Here is a 21,421-nt window from a genome sequence, read left to right on the forward strand (position 1 = left end):
CCCTGATCCTCAGCAATCAACTGAGTGCAGCTGCCCAATCCTGCAGAAGGGAAAGTAAGATCCACAAAGGAGGGAACAGTGACATTTCCAAAGCTTCAAACTGGATGCCCAATGCCCCTCACCACCCTACTGCCTCTAGAATCATCAATGAATAAATCCCACCAACTATGGGTGGGTGTAGGTGTCATAACCTGGCAGGGAAGCAATGGACAGCCAGACAAGGACAAGCAGGAGTTGGCATATGCCTGAATGAGAGGCTTTGGTCTCCCCAAAGCTACAGGGTCCCTCCCCATCCCAGTTCTCGCTAAGCTGAGAGGGAGTTCAGCCAACAAGACACCAACTGGGCTCCGAAGGCCCTAGCCCAGTTTTAGCCCTAGACCTAGACCCAGCCCAGGATCCCAGCCCTCAGTCCCCAGCCTAAGGTTTGTCCTCCCTCACTCCTGGACCTTATCTCCCACCTGGACTGACAGACCCATCCAGGTAGGCAGGCGGCCTCTTGGCAGGAGGAGATAGCCTCTAGGTTGGCTTTGAAGGGGGCAGGTCTCATGTAGAGAAGAAACAGGGGATGGGAAAAAGGCAAACTGTTCTTTTCCACTAATATCTGGAACATTTCATGGTTCAGTCTGAAAGGAAAGCCAAGGAAACTAGGGGAAGAGAAGATAACAGTCCCCCGGCCATGAACAGAGACTCGAGGACCAGAACAAGGGTCCTCTCCTTCCTTGACACCTGAAGAAGATGTGATGGGCAACAAAAGGGAGGCAGAAGTGGGGTTCCCAGAACAAGGATGGCCTCCTTTAGCCTTCTCTTGTCCTTAAATATCAATGCTCGTCTTTAAGTACATATGTTCTCACACACTCATGCATACATATGCATGAGTGTGCACACACATACACAGGAGCACATGCACACATGTATACCCAGGCACACACATGTGCACACGTACCCATAAATACATTTTTGTAAACACACTCCTCTATGCACCCTGTTTGTTTTTTACCTCATACGCGCACCCACACCTTCATATCTGCGTACTTTATTGCCATATGCACTTGCATACATTTGGCACAAATGATACCCACTAGGAATTCTTTCAGTTCAAAGAAAGAGAATGTTGTGGGGTTTTTTGCCCATTAAAATCGTTTCCATTCTGCGAGGTTCATCTGAAGTGCTACCTCTGCTGGGCCTCCCAACCTCTAACCAATCGAGCCTCAGCCCAGTCTGAGCCCTGGTTTTAGATCTTTGAGTGAGCTGTGGGCTCCTTGAGGGCAGGGAGATTGTCCAAGGCACCCCAGTGTCCCTGCAGGGCTGAATCAGGCCATGCTTTTCTCCCAGGTGAGTGGCACATCATGGTCCCATCCCTCACCCTCTCCCTCTGTGCCGACGGCTCCCTCCCAGACACTGCTCCTAACACCAGACCTGCATTCCCACCTGCCTGTGAAATGTGTTCACCTGGAGCGCCTGCTGTCTACTGTACCCAAGAAGTCCAAAGCTGAACTCAGCATCTTCCTCCTCAAAGCCGAACGGCACGGTCAGCACTTCCATCGCCTAGGCTCAAAACCTCATAGCCGTCCTCAGCTGCCCTGGCTCCCCTGGCTTCCCTCCTACCCGCCCCTCCAGGCCCCTTAAGCAGTTACCAAGGTGATAATGATGAGAATGGAGGAAGGCAGCAGTTAACATTTATTAGGGACTTAATATTTGCCCGCCACTGGTCTGAGTTCCTTATATGGATTATCTCATATAACAACTCTATGAGGTAGATTACTATGATTTATACCCATTTTACAGCTGAGAGACTGAGGCTGAAGAAATTGAGCTATTTGCTATATATGGTGGAACAAGAATTCAAACCCAAGCAGCCTGACTCCAGAGTTTCACTTCCGACCACTCTGCAGAAGTATAAATCCTGCTAGTAGTATTTTCTCTCCCAAACTCAGGCATCTTGTGCTCTGTGCCTCCTCCCCTTCCTCTGTCCTGTGCCAAGTTCCATGGCACCTTTATCCTCAGCTTCTTCACTCCATGACCCTCCACCTCCTTCCCTGACTGAACCTTAGTTCTGTCCTAAGGACTTCACTTCCAAACCCCACATACGTCAGGTCAGGGCTGGGGGTCAGCATCCTCCCCACTCCCTACTGCTGCCACTTCCTGCCTGTAGTAGAAATGTCTTCCAGATCCTTTGAGAATCCTATCATTTTCTGGTCAACCTTGCAGCATCTATCTGCCACCCTTGGGGTCTCTTGTGTTGCTGGCACCTGGTTCGCAACCTTCCATTCCACTGCAAATCCTGCTTTCATTCTAGGTGACTTCGGCTCCCTATCACTGATGCAGACAATGCCCCGGTCTCTTGGTGGCTTGAAGCCCTGACTCTAATGACTCCACTTCAGTCGTCTGTTCTAACAGTACGCCCTGGACCGTCACCACCTCCAACTGTTCCATCTTTAAAATCTCAGATGCGCAATCCTCTCTCTCACCCAACCTCCTCTCCTTCCAGCTCTTATTCAGTTATGTTACACCTATTCTTTGAAGGCAGTGGTGGTTCAGTGGTAGAATTCTCACCTTCCATGTTGGAGGACTGGGTTCGATTCCCAGCCAATACACCTCATGGGCTACCGCCACCCTTCTGTCAGTGGAGGCTTGAGTATTGCTATAATGCTGAACAGGTTTCAGCAGAGCTTCCGGACTATGATGGTCTAGGGAGAAAGGCCTGGTGATATACTTCTGAACATCAGCCAAAGAAAACCCTAAGGATCACAATGGTCTGATCTTGTTCTGTACAGGGCCCCCATGAGTCAGGGCTGACTTGTCGGCAGCTAACAACACCACCACCTATTCTTTAGTGTCCTGGGAACTTCCAGTCTACTGACCCCTCTGATTCTCCCATCAAAATCTCCCTGCCTTCTCTCCCCACCTTAGACATCATGGGTCAGCTCACCAAACTCTCTAATACCAATACCTTTATCTCCCTTGACCCTGTCCTTCTGGTACTCACCCACAAAAATTACAACCTTAGACCAGGGCCACCATCAACCCTTTTCATATTTACACAGTGGCTGGGCAGGAAATCCCACAATATCAGATCAGTCTTACTAAATATTCAAGTCCCTTAGCTCTTGGTGCCTCAGTTTCCTCATCATGGTTTCCAAACTCAGCCGGACCCTCACGTCTGCCAGCCCGTCCTTCTAGGAGACCCTAGTAAACCCTCTCTCCATGGCAGCTATTTCAAACGACCTCCTCGCTCGTCCACGCTCTGAAACCAGTACTTTCCCCCTCACTCTTAGCACACAACACCACCTTCTGCTTCACAGAGAAAAAGGGAAGCCACTAGAACGTCCCCTTGCTCTTTCTGCTACCAAATTCATCCCTTGCTTGCATGGCCCTCATCCCCCTCCCCTCCTTCCAGTCACAAGGGAAGTGGTGGCTCTTCCACCTGCCCTCTTGATGCCACTCCCTTTTTCCTTCCCAGAGACCTTCATCTATACATTATCCCTCTCTTGTCTATATCTTCAATCTCTCTACTCATCCTTTCCCGCCAGCTTTTTTTTTTTTTCCCTTCTTCTTTTTAAGATCTCTAAACTTAAAAAAAAATAAAATCTTTCCCTGGCTCCCACTGTCTTATCTCTTCTCTTTGAAATCAAGCTGCTTCTTCTTCTTTTTTTTGGAATCAAGCTTCTTGAAAGAGATGTGGCTGTCCTCACTTTTTCACATCCATTTCCATCCCCCAACACTCCCCTAACTTTTTAGCAACAATACCATTACACACCTTGCAGCTAAGTTCAATGGATGCTTTTCGGTTCATTCCTTTCTTGCCCCATAGGCTCAGCTGACACTGTAGGCCATTCTGTCCTCCAGTCCCCCCTTGGTTTCTCAGACACCCCACTCTGCTAGTTTTTCTCTATTCCCTAAAAGTCTCCTTTCCCTTCTCTTAGGTGAACTCCTCTTCCCCTGCATGACCTTTAAATGCTTTTGTTCCTTTTGGGCCTCACCTCCTCTCCCTCTATACGCTCTGCCTGGATGACTGCACCGACTCTCCTGGCTTCACTATTCTCTTGAATTTCAAACCAGACCTCTCTCTTGAGCTCCACATCCACGTGTCCACTTGCTAACTCACATCTACCTGGATGTCCCATGGGGACTGCATACTGACACGTCTTGATAAAACCCAACAGCTTCCCCCACAAACTCCTCCTGTGTTCCCAGCAACTGGTACCGCTAGCCATCCAACTGTTTCATCTAGAAACCTGGGAGTCACCTTCAGCTCTTCATTCTCCTTTCCCTTCTGACACTCAATCAGTTGGAACTAGAAAGTCCCATCAATCCACCACCTGGACGACTCCCACAGCTTTCAGGGTCCTGCTCCCCTTCTCTGCTCTACTCTCCATTCTCTACCCTTTGCCAAGCCTAAAGTCCTTCCACCTCCCCACCACCTCCCAACTACAAATTCCTCATTGTCATCCTCAAGGCCCTTCCTGATCTGGGCTCTGCTTCCTTCTCTTCCCTCAGCTGTCAGTGTTCCTCCCCTCATACACTCAGCAACTCTTACTGCCCCAAACACGCCATGCTTCCTGTGCCACTGGTATTTCCCAGATGCTGCCATCTATGCCTGGAACTCTCTCCTCCCCACTACTGCCCACCCCCATGCTCCCGTGGTTCAAATGAAGTGTCACTTCTCCTGGGAAGCTTCCTGTGTATCCTAGGAAATCTGGTTAGGTGACCCTCTCACATGCTGCCCTAGAGTCTGGATCCTAGCATCACACTCCAATGAAATGGTATGTTTGCTTGATTATCTATCTTGTGGTCATTCACCTCCCTGAACTTGGCACAGTGCCTTTTACGTAGTAGGTCTTAATAGATGTGAGCTGAACAGGTGAATGAATGAGTGAATGAATGATTGACTCAGGAGCCAAAGGCTGAGTGACAGAAAGCCAAGAAGAAGCAACGGGAAATGAGCCCTCTGAGACCCTGGCCCCTTCCCACGAGCTTTCACAGGCCTCTGATGACCAGGGAGGAACTTATCACATCTAAACCCCCAGGACTCCAGCAACATCCATCAGCAGATGGCCCCCACCAGGTGCTGATGATATGGTTGAGAAGTCACAGAGAGGAGGAGAGAGGCTGGAAGTGGGGAAGAAGGTAGGTGAACAAGAGTCAGGCCAGGAGAAACATGACAGAGTGGGATGACAGAGAGGGCTGGTGGGGGGACATGAGGGATGAAGACTTCAACCAAGACAGTGACTGTGCTTCCAGCATGGCAGGCACAGGATAGACGGTGGGAGAACACGCCGTATCCCTCATTTGGGCGCCCCGCTACAGGGGCTTCCATGGTTCTCTCTTCTCCGCAAACAGGCCCAGCACAGAGACCCAGGATGTCCTGGGGTTGGGGAGGAAGGGCAAGGAAGGAAGCCATTCCACTTCTCTCCCAGAATCCCTCTCCATTCCCCACCACGCAGACTCAGGAGGTGCCTTATCTCCCCAACTCTGCTGTGCGCTCCCCAACAGCAGAAGGGATGTATCATCTTTTGTTGAAATGTGAGCACACGGCTGGGCACACGGAGGTCTCACTAAAATCCTCTTACTGTTTAATGGATGGGTGGAAGATGAATGGATGGATGCAAGACTGTTGCTAGGGACAAAAGACTGCTAAACAAACAAACAAAAAGAAAACACTAGAACTTCAGCGTTGATTATTGCTCAGGGGTGGGATTATGGGTGACTTTTGTTTTATCCATTACATCTTTCGATATTTTCTAAATTTCCCATAATGGAAAAACATTGCCTTTATAATCAGGAAAAAAATAATCAACTATAAACAATGACCAGTGTCCCATGCTCCAACGTGAGTCAAGGAAGACGCGACCCTAGTCCTCAGGGAACGCCTAAGCTGACAGAGGTGAGAGGGGGCAGGTAGAAGCGGGTGGGTGTCAGGATGAGATTTTTTGGAGGAGGTCCATTATGAAGGTGGAGAGGGAAGCCAGTTGAAGGGCAGGTGTAAAAGGCAAAGGCGACCAGCATAGTGTCATACGCATGCCTGCCCCGGCACACACGTGTGAACACACACCTTCTTGCCTTCCCCACAACGCCCAACCACAATAGCTGTTTGAAAGCATCTACCCGCTCCCCAGGCTTCCCTCTATCGTTCTCCTAGGGAGAGCTGCTGCCCACGCCCCTCACCCTATGCTCACCCAAAGGAACAACTGGCTGCCTCTAGGGTGGGGTCTGGGGTCAGGCACACAAGCAGACGTCCTCCCAGCCTGCGTCCAGGTCTTGCATCTTAGCCTCCCCCGCCCCCTAGGACTTCAAATAGCTGCCTCCCACAAGCCTCTTAGGCCAGGCTGGGCTGCTCTGCTCTGGCCTCTAAGGGGAATCTCTCCCCCTCCCATGGCCTCCTCTTTGCCCAACCCCCCTCCCTGTTTCTCACTGCGCCTCCCTGAACCCAGGGTCTCCCCACTACAACAGATGAATTGGTCTCTTCCTTCACCCCGCCTGGCCACTAGGGCTCTATTTATAATCCACCTCAAAATCTCTGACTCAGAATCACAGGCTCCCAGGTAGCTGCTCCCTCAGCCACCTGGGGCTGCCTCCAGAAGTGGCTGGATTTGGAGCCAAGGGCATCCAGTGCTTGCTTAATGGATGGGTTGTTTGGATTTAGGTGTATCTTTATTTTTTAGCTTTTCTAGAACATTATCAATTATTTGAGGAATAAACTTTGGCTTTTTAAAAGGCACAAAGATGACCCTGGGCTCCTGCCCTCTTCCCCTCCTAGCCCTTGTTCTCTGTACCATGAGGGCTAGTCTCAGCCACTTGCCAGGAGAAGGTGAGCCGTCTGAGGGCTGGAACAGATTCATTCTCCCCTTCTCCTTTTGTGCTCCTTTAATCATACAGCGCAGGGCTTCTCAAACTAACATGCACACAAATCTCCTGGGGATCTTATTAAGCCGCAGGCTGATTCAGTAGGTCTGGGTGGGGCCTGAGATTCTGCATTTCCAGCAAGCTCCCCAGTGACGCTGATATGTAACAAGGCTGTAGTGGAGGGTATGGCGGTTAGGCGCTCTGGTATTTGAATACCTGGCTGTGTGATCTTGGGCAAATCACTTAACCTTTCTGAGCCTGTTTTCTCATGTGTAAAATGAAAACAATAGCCCCAACCTCACAAGATTCAGGGAGAAGTAAATGATATGATATTTGTAACATGCTGCACACAGTGTAAACACTCAATCCATGCTGATCATCATCATCATTATTCCTGTGACCACTAAGACGCAGGCCCTGTAGAGGGTAATGGGGATCCTGAGGTGTGTGACATGGTCCCACCTCAGGGAACCCTCAGTCTGGGGGATGGAAAGTCCCAAGCCCACAAAGGGAGCTGATGATCCAGGCCAGCTCCATGGGCAGCTGGGATCATAAGCACAGATAGAGGGTGAGGCGGGGGAGGGGATCACTGGTTTTGTACCGAGCAATCTGGGGGCGATTCTCAGGCAGGAAATTCACCAAGCTTGAGAAGGTGGGCAGAGAAGAGCAGGGGCACCATTGCCCATTGGGTACCACTGGGTACTAAAGCCCCAAAGAGGAGGGGGCCTGAGCATGCCCACTGGTCAGGAAGGGTATCGTGGAGGTTAGAGCCCAGGGTCATGGGAAGGCATCCAGGACAAGGGCCTGAGAGACCTGGGGTCTAGTCCCATTGTCTCTAACTTGCTATGGGACCTTGAACAAGTTGCTGCCTCTCACTATCCCTTGCTCAGTTTCTCCACTGGTATGAGAGGATGGAGCTAGCTAATCTCTACAGACACATCAAATTCCACAAATCTCTGCAGTGCAGAGGCTAAAGAGGTCAGCCAAGGGCAGCTGACCAGATCAAAAACTCGCTATAGAAAGAAAGCACAACTCAGAGAACTCTGACACCCCAGCCCCAACCCAACACGGGTCAGGAGAGAAGAGGGGGCATCTTAAATGCTAGGATGACTGGTTATGGCTCCTCTGGGGGCCATGGAGCCACGAAGGTTGCACAGAGAATTCCTTAGGGAAGGGGTTGTGGCTGCACCTTCTCAAAGGCACAGCTGAGCACAGGCCAGGTACAGGAACACTCACAAATACCAACCCACTGCTTCTCTGATGGGCTGAGCCCTCCTCTGGAGACCCTCTATCTGTGCACACACAGAGACACATTTGTGACACACACATGCCAAATTGCATAGGCAGGGTGGTCTGCTCTACAATGCCCTGGACTGCCAGGATGCTGTATTCCCTCAGGCAAGTGGCCTAACCTCTCTGTGCTTCACCCAGCAGACAAGAAATTGGGGCAGAATTGCAAAATTGCAGGTAGGGACCAGCAGCTGGATAACCTCTCTGCCCAGCTTACAAGAAACAAAGAAGGCTCAAACACGGCTCCCCAGGAACCTTCTGTCCCACCCATTCAGGAGACCAGAACAAAAATAGAATCCTGTTGTGGAGTAGCATGTGAGTATAGCCTCCAGGGAAATTAGGTGGGAGAGCTCACCTGCTCCTGCAGAAAGGAGGCACCAATAGCGTGAAGGAGGAGACAGGCTTGAGTTGCAGCCTGAAGGACTGGATGTGGATATGGGGCAGAACATCCCAAGGTCAAGCAGCACTGATCAGGAAGGGGTTACCAGGAAGTCATGGGAAGGGCTGCCCCGTTGAGGGCAGCTACATAATGACTCTGAAAGGGTCTACACGGCCCCCTTCTTGCTGGGATGAGGGTGGGGGTCAGTCAAGCAACAAGAATCCCCTGTGGGCTACCTAGGCTCTGAGGATGTGGAGTCAGATGGGATCCAAGTCTCCTCCCCCAGGAAAACACAGTCTGACAAAGCAGCTCAGCAGGGCCATCCCTGAGGTCCTTCCCAGTCCCAGAATTTTCTGATTCTGATTCCTAACAACCTGTGAGGAAGAAAAGGGGAATGACTCCCTGGAGAGGGTGGCCTTCCATGGATGGGCTTGAAGGCCAGCATGAGGAGTCAGTATTTTACCCCTGGGCTCTGGGGAGCCACTAAAGGACTAAGGCAAATGCCCTGCAATCAGAGAACTGCTGGCTGGTAACTCAGACGGGGCCTTGGGGATGCTCCAGCCCGCTGGTTCCCAAAGCGGCAGAAGAATGACGGTGTGTCCCAAAATCCAATCTGGCCAGGCCTCACCCAGGGAGACCGAGGCACCCATAATCCCATAAAGCTGCCCAGGTGGCTCTGCTGATGCCAATTTAGGCTTTGGGTCTTGCCCAAACCCAACCCCTCACCAGTCCCATTTCAGATGAGGCAGGCAAGGCCTCGGCCAAGTCCACAGAGCTGGATGGGGCTGAGCCAAGTCTTCAACTGGCCTCATTCAGAGGCCAGGCCCCCTTGGCTCGGCGGCTCCATCCCCAGAAGCTGCAGGACAATAGGACAGGGCAATGACTCCCCAGAACCTCTGGGACAGGAAGGACAGCTTTTCACATCTCTTTCCACTGCCAATCCCAAAGCTGACCGTCCTTCTAGTCTACCCCAGGGGACACTCTCCCACCCCAACCACTGTTGTCTACTGTGACCTTAGTCTCCATGGATCCTCATGCCCTGAAGCCTCTGAGGCCAGGTCTGAGATTCCAGGACGGGGCAAGCACTCCTGCGAGAGGAGGACATGGGGGAGCCCTTTCCAGGAGGGCAACATTTCAGCTAATTTTCGGTAAGCGCCTGCGTCAGTCTCTGCATAGGGTACCCAGGCGACGAAGAAAATAAACCTTGATCTCTGTCCCCACAGGGACCTAAACAGACAATAGCAATAAAACACCCATGCTAGGGAGGGAGTCTGGCCGTGGTCCCAGTGCTCAGTGCTGACTAAGCCTCAGCAGAAAGATGCCCATAGGTGAGGAATCCCCCACCCACTCCAGGGTCATGTTGTTGTTGTTGTTGGGTGCCATCGAGCCGATTCTGACTCATAGTGACCTCATGTGATAGAGCAGAACTGCTGTATAGGGTTTTCTTAGCTGTAATCCGTATGGAAGCAGACTGCAAGGTCTTTCTCCCGCAGAGCCGCTGGGTGGGTTTGAACCACCAACCTTTTGTTTAGCAACCAACACTTCACCATTGCACCACCAGGGCTCCTTTCCAGGGCCACGGGGGCTGCATAACCACACGGTTGTGGCTGGCTGGGCCTCAGCAGAGTCCCCAGAAAGAGGGAGGAAGATTCTCATCAGCTCTTCTGGTCAGCAGCGCTGTCCCTGCCCCGCTGGCTCAATCTGTACTAATGGGGTCAGGATTACAGGTTCGATACTTATTTGGCCAATTAGCTTTGCTCTCTTCTCTGCCACAGACTGAGCCCTGACTCTGGACACTGAGAATGAAAAGGACTTTGTTGAGGTCACACAGCAGAACAGGATGAGGGTCAGGAGGGCACACTCAGTGGGAGGGGTGGGCAGTTAGAACCCAGGGAAGCTCAGGATGAGAGGATGCAGGCTTCCAGGGGTGGGGGGCAGCCCAGACGTGGGCCCTGCTGCACAAAGACAGGCCCCATCTACAGAGTCTCCCCTGCTGGACCCCACAAGTTTCTTCTAAAAGGTGCCAATGGCACTGATGAGATCTGTGGAGCTGAGGGTCTTCCCCATCCCTGGGGAAAGGAGCAAGGGCCCCACGTCCTCTGACAAAGTGCAGGTGGGAGAAGCCCATGGCTGGCTTTAATCACCGATAGGGGCTGCTCCAGCCTCCAATGGGGAAACCGCAGGGTAATTACTTCTGGGCTCCAGGCCACATGCTCGGTGACATTATTGCAGCGGCATTAACACCTGCCTTCCGGGCCTGGTACAGCAGGAGAAGGGAGTCTTTTCAAAGGCTGTGCAGCCTAGGCCAGAGCCCAGAAGCACTCCTCTGGGCTGCAAAGACCCAGGCTGAGAGGTCAGAGAGGTGTGCATACACACACATGTGCATCCCTCCATGTATATGCACACACGCACATGTGTGCACACGTGCACACACACTCAGGCAGCATCAGAGGCAAGACCTGAGGGCAGTGGAAGCAGGATCCTCAAGGGTGTAGTGTCGAGCTTAAAGAGAGCAGGTCCAAGGACACAGGTTTTGGGTAATCTGTCCTCAGTGCTGGCCAACACCCGTCCCAACCAGGCGGCCCCTGAGCTCAAGCTCCCAGATACCTGCTCACCGAGAAAGTGTGCATACTGGTATCACTCTCCTTCAGATCTAGATCAGCTCTGCTTCCTCCAGGAAGCCTTCCCTGACCACCAATCCATAGTGATCTACCTAGTGTCTGCCCTCTCCAAAACCATACCTAAGCACCCTACAAAGAGCTAAAATCCTTCTCTCCACTTTGCCAGGTGAGTTGTGACCTCCATCCCCTTTGATGGGTGGAAAGAGCCTTTGAATGGACCACATGGTCTCCCACAGGGCATGACCCCCTTAGCTTGCCCCTCCTTCAGCCTAAGCAGCCCCATGTTATGTATTAATTTCTGAAAGTCTCGTTCACGCAGACATAACACATCCACCCACATGGGTAAATGCTTAGACACAAAATCATCAGCAGCCAATTATCAGGCCCCCGCAGCTGCCGCGATCAGACCCGGAGGCCCCTGCTGCTTGTTCTGCAATTTGTGGTTGCCCAAGCTGGGGATGCGGTGGGTTGGAGGGAGTCCCTCTATCAAGCCGGTATGCCTCACGTGCCCAGCCCTGAGCGCGGCTTTGCAGGCGCCAGTGAGCTTGCTGCCTGGCTGAGAAGAGCAGACACCAGCCCTAAACAGTGAGAGAGCAGAGCAGGGCAGGGAGTGGTCACGTGTGAGATTTGGTGGCTCTGGCGTTGGCAGTGGTGGCACTGCTGTTTATTAATAATTTGTACTTTACCTCCTAGAGAGGACCAGATGCAGCTGGCTCAGATGCTGAGAGGTGCAAGCGCTCAGGGAGTTAGGAGGGCAGGAGCACTCAGGGAGGGGCTCCTAAGGCGGAGGGGACAAGGCTAGAGGATGGGCCACATCCTACCCTGCCTCAGGGAGGACCTTAGGATTGGCTCAGAGGCATTGTTCAAGGACTCCAGCTGCTGACCCCAGGCAAAGCCCTGATCTTGGTCACAGGTTGAGCCCTGACCCTGGTCACACACTGAGTCTCAACCCTGGTCACATACCCAGCCCTGACCCTGGTCACACACTCAGCCCTGACCCTGGTCACACACTCAGCCCTGGCCCTTGACACACACTGAGCCCTAGCCCTGGTCACAAACTAAGCCCTGACCCTGGACATACTGAGTCCTGACCCACAGACTGACTCCATTTCCTCACTTCTCTGAAGGATGTAATGAGTAGACTATGTATGGCCATCTATTTCTCTGGTAGACAGAATGCAGACACCACTGGCTACTTGTTGTCTTTCCTCTTTGAGCCTCAATCACTTCTATCCAGAAACAGGGACATCAATGACACCTGAACGTAGCTCCAAAATCCCAAAGGTCTCCACACCAGTCAGGACCCACTAGGGGAGGAGCAGGGTGGATATTATCCCAATCCAGCATGTCCACGGGTGGCAGCCAGGGGTCAGGGGTTAGTGAGGGCCTGTCTCAGCCCCAGACTTTGCAACTTCGGATTTGGAAAGACTCCCTTCTCAAGGGATAAGCCTAAATTACAACCAGACCTTGCAAATATCTATCACCCCCAAAAAGACAGGCCTGGGGCTGGGGTGACAAGAAAAGCTCCAAGTGACACGACCATTCAGGAAAAGCCTTCCCTGGAAACCCTGTGGATGGGAAGCTGGGATGGACTGTGGAGCTTTATGACATTTGCAACCTAGATGTTACATACCCCACTTGGATTCCATTTTCCTCTCTGACATGGACTTACTCTGGGACCTTGGGCCCGTCACTTCCCCTTTCGGAGACTCTGCTCCCCATCTGGAAAGACTCTAGGCCAGGACTTCCTAAGGCCTCTCCAGATCTGATATTCTGAAATCCTGATGAATTTCTTGTGCTTTCTGGACCCCTTTCTGAGCTCCTCCTCACAGGAATGTGTGGTCAAACATTATCTGCAATGATTTCATTTTCAGGAAAATGTTTTCTTTTCTTAAAACGTGTATTTTATTTATTTATTTTATTGTACTTTAGGTGAAAGTTTACAGAGCAAATTAGTTTCTCACGGAACAACTGATACACATACCGTTTTGTGACACTGGTTGCCAACCCCACGACGTGTCAACACTCTCCCCTTCTTGACCTTGGCTTCCCCATTTCCATTGTCCAGCTTTCCCGGCCCCTCCTGACTTCTTGTCCTTTCCCCTGGGCTGGTGTGCCCATTTAGTCTCGTATACATGATTGAATTACGTGCATTATTACTGTTTTATAGGCCTGTCTAATCTTTGGCTGAAGGGTGAACGTCAGGAGTGCTCAGTCAAAAGGGTGTCCAGGGGCCATTCTCTCAGGGTTTCTCCAGTTTCTGTCAGACCAGTAAGTCTGGTCTTCTTTTTTTTTTTTGTGAGTTTGAATTTTGTCTACACTTTTCTCCAGCTGTGTCCAGGACCCTCTATTGTGACCCCTGTCAGAGCAGTCAGTGGTGGTAGCTGGGCACCATCTAGTTGTGCTGGACTCAGTCTGGTGGAGACCGTGGTAGTTGTGGTCCGTTAGTGCTTTGGACTAAACTTTCCCTTGTGTCTTTGGTTTTCAAAGAATGTTTTCTTAAACTACTTGTGTAATTAAATTTTTTAAAGCTAACAAAAAGGGAAGAGAGTAAAAGAAGGAAGGAGAAGCATGATTTTGGAGTCCAACAGACCAAGCTCAAATTCCAGTTCTGGTATTTCGTAGCTGTCTGAGTTGAGGCAGAGATCTTTTTTTCCCCAATCAGAGCCTCAGTTTCCCTATCTGTAAACTGGGTATGATAGAAATTATCTTTCAGGCTACTGGGAAGAGTAAATGAAACATGAGCTATAAAGCTCCTAGCACAGTCTGTCACATGGTAGGTATTTAGAAAATGGTGATTACTGATCTGTGAATGCACCTGGCTTTAGTCTCTGTGAGTTTGAGTCTTGGGTTGTAAACTCAGAAGCCTACAGGGGTCAGGCAGGTAAATGTGCATATGTGACGTGGCTGGGTGTAGGACAGAGACCTTAGGGACAGGCAGAGACTGTAGGCAACTGGGACAGCAAAAGCCGATGTAGAAGGGGCATACCCTATTCTGTTCTAGCTCCTGCTGGGGGGGGGGGCGGGAACGTGGAAACAGAGCTGCCAGAGTTCTTGATTTTTCAAGAGAAGGCTGAAAGCCAAATTTTGATGTTACATCTTTCAGTTTGACAACATTGGCTCAGATTTGTGATGATGTACTGTGCTGCCCGGCGATCTCTGGTCTAAGCACTGATCAGTCTCACCTTGAATGCCCTGAGTGACGGGGAGCTCACCACCTCTCTGTGCTGCCTCTAGCCCCAGTTTTGAGGGTGCTGATGGGAGGGATTGTCTCCAAGTGGCCACCTAGGCCTTGGGACTGCACTGATTTCCAGTGCCCTGGCAATGTTTTCTCAGCAAAGAAGCCTGGCTGGCAGAGAATATCTTGTCAGAAGCCAAGGAAATGCCCCTGCCCTCCCCATGGCCTGCTCTGGCCGGAAAATGTGGATTCTTCAGCATCCCCTGGGCCCAAGCAGGACTGTCTGGCCAGCCTCAGTAGCCCTTCTATTAATTAGCAACTGGCAGAAGCAGCTCTGTAAGAGCCCTTGGGCCAAGCAGATGTGTGGGCTGGAGCCATCTGCCTCCTCAGTTATATGACTAGCCCCAGGGGATCGGGACTGGACCTTCTGCTCTGGGTGAACTCCCCACGGCCTCCAGGGTACTAGCAGGCACAGGGGCCACCTAGACTGCTATGCCACTTGTCAGCCGTATCATCTGTATACAGCCCAGTGCCTTCCACAGTGAGGGTGGTGAGAGAAGACGGGCAAGCCCAGCCCACACGGGAGGCTGCTGGGACTGGCATGGGCCAGGCGGCAGGCATTAAGAGTCAGATAACCCCCTGCCCAAGGTGCTGAAGCAGCTGCTGTTGCCGGGCACTTCTGTCCTCCTCCCAGCAGGCCACCGTCAGAGCCACCTCACACCAGCTCCCCCGCCCCATCATCTCTGGATTCTCTCACTGACAACACCTGCTCCTGCCCAGAGGCCTCATTCCAGTCCAGCGGTCACTGCACTCCCTGCCCCTTCCACCCTGGGCCCAGGCCCACTCCTCTGACCCTTCGGCTGGGGGAGAAGCTGCCAAATGCAGAGGAACAGGGTGAATTAAGAAGGGTCCTCGGGCCACCCCGCCTCCCCCTGCTCACTTTCACCCCCAGTGGCCAGCATCCAGGGCCAACAGAGTAAGCGGGTCCAAGCAGCAGTGCAGGAAGAGAGGTCGAGCCAGCTGTGACTCCTCACCCCCAAGCCTGCAAGGCCAGCGGTCAGCAGACCTCTGGGGTTTGGCTCAGCCCCGTTCACAGAATTCACCCAGCATTGCCGAGTAAGGTGCTAGGGGCCAAGGGGAGAAGACAGAGTCTCTAGCCTCAGGGAATGCGGTTCAGGAGCTCAGGCTAAGCACAGAACAAGCACAAGATCTGTAACCTCAGTACTCCAAGTGTGGTCTGGGCACCAGCAGCATCAGCATTACCCGGGCACTTATTAAGCCAGTTTCAGAGCCGATTCCGACTCGTGGTGACCCCATGTCTGTCAGGGTAGAACTGTGCTCCATAGGGTTTTCAATGGCTGATTTTTCAGAAGTACATCACCAGGTCTTTCTTCTGAGGTGCCTCTGTGTGGACGTAAATGTCCAACCTTTCAGTTAGCAGCCAAAAATGTTAACCACTTGCAGCAGGGTCGCTATGAGTCGGAATCAACTCAATGGCAGTGGGGTTTTTTTAAATGGGTTTTCGGGACTCCCGGCACTTATTAGAAATGCAGAGTCTCAGAATGTGTACTTTAACAAGCTCCCCAGGTGAGTCAGATGACATTACACCTGAGAAGCACTGCGTTATGACAAACACAGAACCCCACAGGTGGTCAGGGAGGGCGAGGGTGTCCCAGAAGAGCCAGGGATGAGGCTGGACCTCAGAGCATAGGGGACGAGGGCACACAGGCCAGTACTGTGGGACGCTCCCTGTATGAGGCAGGCTACTTAACACCCCAAAGCCTGGCAGCTCTCAGCAGCTAAGGGAGCAAACGCGGCAGGGACAGGGAGGAGAGAAGGCAGCCCGGCCTCATTATGCAGGCCCCAGACCAGGGAACTGAGGAACCTGGAGCTGGGCCTCCCTAGCCAGGGAACACAGGGTTCCAGCCCTCCACCCCTCTGGGGTTTCTGTGCACCCGGCATCCTGAGAGCATCTCGGCCCTAAGCTGGGTGCTGGCCTTTGCAGCATGCCCTCCACCAGTCTTGTCAGGCTGGGCACATCCTATCACTGGAGAATCCTGCTGCCTACTGTGCCAGCTGACGGCACCACCCAGGCAGCTCACCTTGGAATTTCCCTCTGCATCAAGGCGCCCCTCCCACTTGCCGGCGCCACGGCCCTGCAGCTCCTTTCCTGCAGCTCCTTTCCGCTGGGCGTCCACACTGATTGCAGCGGCAGCAGCCGCCAGCCTGGGCAAGCCTCAGAAGCCCTCAGACCCAGAGCCAGGCTGCCGCCTTCTTCCCCTCCCCCACCTCCCACCTGAACAGTCCTTCCCGAGGCTGACAAGGAGAGGGACGGGAGTGGGACTGAGGACAGAGAAAAGCATTCTAGTTCCCGAGCAGAACACCTCTCCCTGGGGAGGGCGGGGGAAGTCTTCATGTGTCTACCTCTGACCCCATCTCATTCCTATCCTACTGGCTACAGGAAGCCCAAGTCCCAGACTACAGAGACATCCCCCCCCCCACCTCCAAGCTAGCACCCCCAAAACCAAGCCAGGCTTCTCTTCTGGGATGGCCTAGAGTGGGCTTCACAACCTCGAGCCCCCCATGGTCCTCAACTTAGAGGGTCCATGAACCTCCAAAATTGAGTGTCACATTGTTTGAGTGTCTGGATGTACATGTATCTTTCTGGGTAGAGACTCCGCCGTTTCCAATGAGATCTCTGACCCAAAACAGGTTCAGAACCACTAGCCTGAGCCAAGGACAAAGGCCCATGTGACCTGCCCAGACCTGGGGAAGGGAGCAGTGACGGAATGGGACGGGTGGTTCCCAGCATGTCACTGGCCCTCTGACAGCTCAGTAGAGCCTCTCACCTCCATGGTGACCCCCGTTGTACAGTTTGTGTCTGACATGGTGACAGGCAATAGGATTCCCAGTTTCTAGGTAGGAAAACTGAGGCTCAGAGAAGGCTCCTAACCCAAGCAGGGCTCTATAGAAGAAAGGATTAGGCAGGTGACGTGAGGCGGTAATGGCAGGCACTGGGCAGCAGGTACCAGCAGTAGGAAGCTGGTTTGGGCCAACCATGGGACCTAACAGACCATTGCCCATCCCCTGAAAAAACAAAAACAAAACCAGTTGCCATTGAGTTGATTCCAACTCATGGTGACCCCACGTGTGCAGAATAGAACTGCGCTTTGTAGGGTTTTCATGGCTGTGACCTTTTGGAAGTGGATTGCCAGGTCTTTCTTCTGAGGTACCTCTGGGTGAGTTTGAACTACCAATCTTTCAGTAAGTAGTTGAGCACTTGATCATTGTACCACCCAGGGATGATCTCAGAGCCCAGCTGCTTCTGCCGCAATGAAAAGACCCGTTAAGGCCCTCCCTTCCCCTCCTCACAGCTCCGGGAGGCTCAGGCGAGGAGAAGGTGTGGACGAAGGATGAAAAGGTCCAAGCTTCTGTCTGCCTCCATCCTCAAGGCAGAGCTGGAGTTCAGGGCACAGTGGCAGCTCCAGAACTGACATCCCACAGAGGAATTTCCCTGTCAGGACTCATGTCCACCCACACAGCCCCAAGACACCCGCCCAGACAGACACCAGACACGCACACCCCCGCAGACTCCAGAAGCTTGAAAGCCTGGACCAGCCATCTCAGAACAAAACCCACTACATCTTCACTTGGGGGTCCCCACTCTCCTTTCTCTCTCCTTGGAAAACCAGGACCATCCAGATATTGTTTTATTTGTTCCAGGTTCCCACCACCAGGCTCTGCTTCCATGGCCCATGTAAAAGGAAGGACTCACCCAGGACCACAGAGCCCAGGCAGCCACGGGCAGGAGCCTGGGGACCAAGATCCCAAAGGATTACTACGGACTGATCCTTCTCTTAACCAACTATAAAAACAGTTTCAAAAGACAAATGAGGAGTTGGAGGGGAGAGAAAGCCAGATGAGCCCTTGGAGCCTGGAGGAGCCATGGGGCTAGCCAGGAGATGGGGAAGCATGGTGGTGGGGGGGCGGTGACAAGAAGCAGAGGCAGCCAAGAAAAGCCTATTTTTAGACATGGCCCAGGTTATGCTGGTCACTCCAGTCCTTGGGAAAGGCACCCAGCCTTCCTTCCCCAGGAACAGAATTGCCGGAAGCAGCCCATGACATCGAACCCTGAACGCCAAACCACAAACTCAATCTATTATGGTTTGTTGGCGATTCTTTATTAAACCAATTCTGCTGCATCAATGCTTCCTGTCTGTCAAAACGATGAATAAATCCTCAACTGGCCTGAGCAATGCTTGCAGAAGCTCCCAGGAAGCCTGAAGTGGGCAGTGGGGATGGGTTCCAGATAGAGGCCTGAGGGCCAGTGGCTAGGAGAAAAACTCTAGGTGCTGAGGTTTGGGGTGTTGGGGGTAGGGTGGGGTCAGGCTGAGATGAGTGGTACGTTTTCTAAGTAAGCTTAGAAGACTTAGCCAGGCCGTTGCCTCCGTGACCGCTGAAGATGAGACCAGTTTTTTTGGCCTAGAGGCAGGAGAGGCATGACCACCATCCTCCAGACACACAAGGCTGGCCTTTCTTGGATTTCTTTCCTTACACCCTACGCAGCCCCAGACAGCCCAAGGCTGCGCACATCCTCGTGCGCTTCCAGCCATCAGTCCCTGTTGCTTGCTGCGCAAACCCAAACTCAAACCCCAGCCTATCGCTTCCTGTTGCCTGGATCAGTGCTGCGTTATCCACCCTCCCCATCCAGACCCCACCCCCAGCCATGTCCCAAGGAGCTGCAGTTAGTGGGAGATTCTGCAGCAGGGGGACGGCAGACAGTCATGCCAGGAAGGGCACAGGTAAGACCAGGAAGGGAAAGAGGTTCTCATTAGTAAAATCAACCCCGTCCTAGCCCTTCACTATGCAAGGGAAGGGGAGAACGGAAAGGCAAGGCTCAGTGCCCATTAGGTACTCAAGAAATGCATGTTGTTGATGGATGCTAGGTATGCCTAGGGTTGGCCCCTTGCAGGCCCCCGGACCCCAGGCAATGGGGTTGATGATGAGAGACCTAAAGAGAAGCTTAGACAACAAAGACAGCAGGGCGCTGAGCAAGAGAAGGGAGGGCGCCTCAACAATCTCAAGTGGTTGATATGGCGGCTCCTGGGACAGCCTGTCTGCCACCACCACTAAGGAGTTCAGAGGGAGGAAGAGAAGCCCAGGACACTCGGTGGCGCGGGGGGGGGGGAGTAGGAAGGCACAGCTCCTGCGCACTTCTCTCTCAGTCAGGCTGGGGCCTTCAAGTCCCAGTAGTCAGCCAGAGGGGAGGCCACCTTTAGGAAGCTGGCCCTGGGCCCCAGCCACAGTTCCTGATGAGTGGTCCCGCATTTGCTCACACATTTGATGTCTATGGACCTGTGTGTCTTGCCCTCTGACCTCCCATGCCCTCTGCGAACCCTGGGCATTACGGTTAGGAAGAGCAGTCCCTCAAAAAAAAAAAAAAGGCCTCTGTTCATCACCTATTTTAAGCCATCGGGTGTTGCCTGACTGGTCATTCCCAGCATGAGAAATCTCTCTCATTGGATGGAAAATGGCTTTGCTCTCATTACAAACCCAGCTTCCCTGGAGTTTGTAAAAAGGGCTCTGGGTTGGCAAAATGCTCATTAATAAGGCAGGTGATCAGGGTAGGCAGGAGGGAAAGACAAACATGGGGCAGGGCCCAAAGAGAGAGAGAGTGACAATGAATGTGAATTAAACCCAGCTCAAAAAGGTGAAATGTTTTCCAGATCCTCGTCTCAACCTCATGCATCAGGAAAGCCCAGGGGGGCACTAAGAGACCTCGGGACCCTGACTGAGATAGGGGCATCGCTGATCCCAACTCCAGGGGCAAATGCCAATCCCTCTTTTTGCACAGATATCTGCACAGGCCCCAAGTCGAGTCCTCTCTGCAGTTAGGTGGTATCTGACTCAGGTGATGGGGGACGGGGTGAGTCCCTCTCCCTGGCTGGCAATCATACCTTTTGTCTGGGGGCCAGGACTGACCCATGAGAGACCTAGCAGCTAGTGGAGTTGGGCCACTGGAGTGGGGTGGGGCTCTGGATGAGCTTGGGGGTCACAGGATGGCTGCTCATTAGTCAGGACACCAGGCATCTTCTCTGACCACGACCAGCAAGGTCATTCTGTCTTGCCAGTTCGGATGCCAGCTGCCCAGGATGCCCGGTCCTGGCCCACCATTTGGCATGAGAGGCTGAGTCCAGGGTTAAGGTGGGTACAGAGGGCTCTCGTTCTGAGCCTGAGGCCCTGTGACCCCAATCCTCCAGGGCCCAGCTCTCCCTCTGGCTCCAGCTTCCCAGGGACCAAGAGGCAGATATTAATGTCTGGGGTCAGCGCCAAAGAAGCTGGCCAAGCTGCTAAGAGGTCTGTCTCCTTTCGTGGCCATGCTCTGCAGGATGGCCACCCTGACTCTGCAGCCTTGGTGGGGGAGGCGGGATGTGTGGCTTAAGGTGGCAGAGCCCTGTCTGACCCTGTCGGCGGGCTGGGCTAGGCCAGGCTCAGAACACCTTTTCAGCCTGCCTCAAATGCGACCCAGAGCTGCGAGGATGGGAGCCCGAACACAGGAAAGTTCCCAGCGCGGTGCAGGAGGTCTGGGGGTGTCTTGGAGCATAGAGGCTCCCCGCTGTCTCTTGCAGCTCTCGGCGCTAGGGAGGAAAGTTAACTCCAGTGGGGAGGCAGAAGCGGGAGAAGAAGCATGCTTGCGACCGCTCAGGGCACCCACAGGATCAGCCGGGCCCCTTACCTGAAGTCGCTGTAGGGGTGAATAATCCAAAACCCGGCCGATTTAACCCTCTCCTGCTCGCGCTCCACGGCTTTCTGGCTGCCGAACATCCTCAGAGAGAATTTGTTGACCCCGGGCTGGAGCATGGCCCCAAACTGGCGCTGCATGAAGCCGGCCTGGCCCAGGCGCACCTCAGCCTCGGAGAAGATCTGGTCGCCGGCGGCCGCGCCTCCCTCTACTTTGATAGCGGTGTCCGCCGAGGGCTGTTCGCAGGAGGCGGAGGCCGGCTGCGGCGATTGCTGGGGCGGCGGCGGCGAGGCTGCGGGCTTCGCCGAGGCGCCAGGGCGCTCGGGTTCAGCCGCCAGGCCCGGGGGCGTCCTGTCCTCGCGGGGGGA

The 21,421-nt window shown here is 53.2% G+C and overlaps 1 protein-coding gene across 1 annotated transcript in view; it reads right to left on the minus strand.

The window, feature by feature from the left end:
• The window catches only part of HCN4 (hyperpolarization activated cyclic nucleotide gated potassium channel 4), a 50,292-nt gene that overhangs the window by 27,846 nt on the left and 1,025 nt on the right, over positions 1 to 21,421 (minus strand). Inside the window, exon 2 of the mRNA XM_004374812.1 lies at positions 21,048 to 21,404. Within this exon, the coding sequence (XP_004374869.1) occupies positions 21,048 to 21,404 (357 nt within the window). The remainder of the gene's footprint in view (positions 1 to 21,047; positions 21,405 to 21,421) is intronic.

Source organism: Trichechus manatus, unplaced genomic scaffold (genome assembly GCF_000243295.1).
Source record: "Trichechus manatus latirostris isolate Lorelei unplaced genomic scaffold, TriManLat1.0 scaffold00030, whole genome shotgun sequence".
In the NCBI taxonomy this organism is placed as follows: domain Eukaryota; kingdom Metazoa; phylum Chordata; class Mammalia; order Sirenia; family Trichechidae; genus Trichechus; species Trichechus manatus.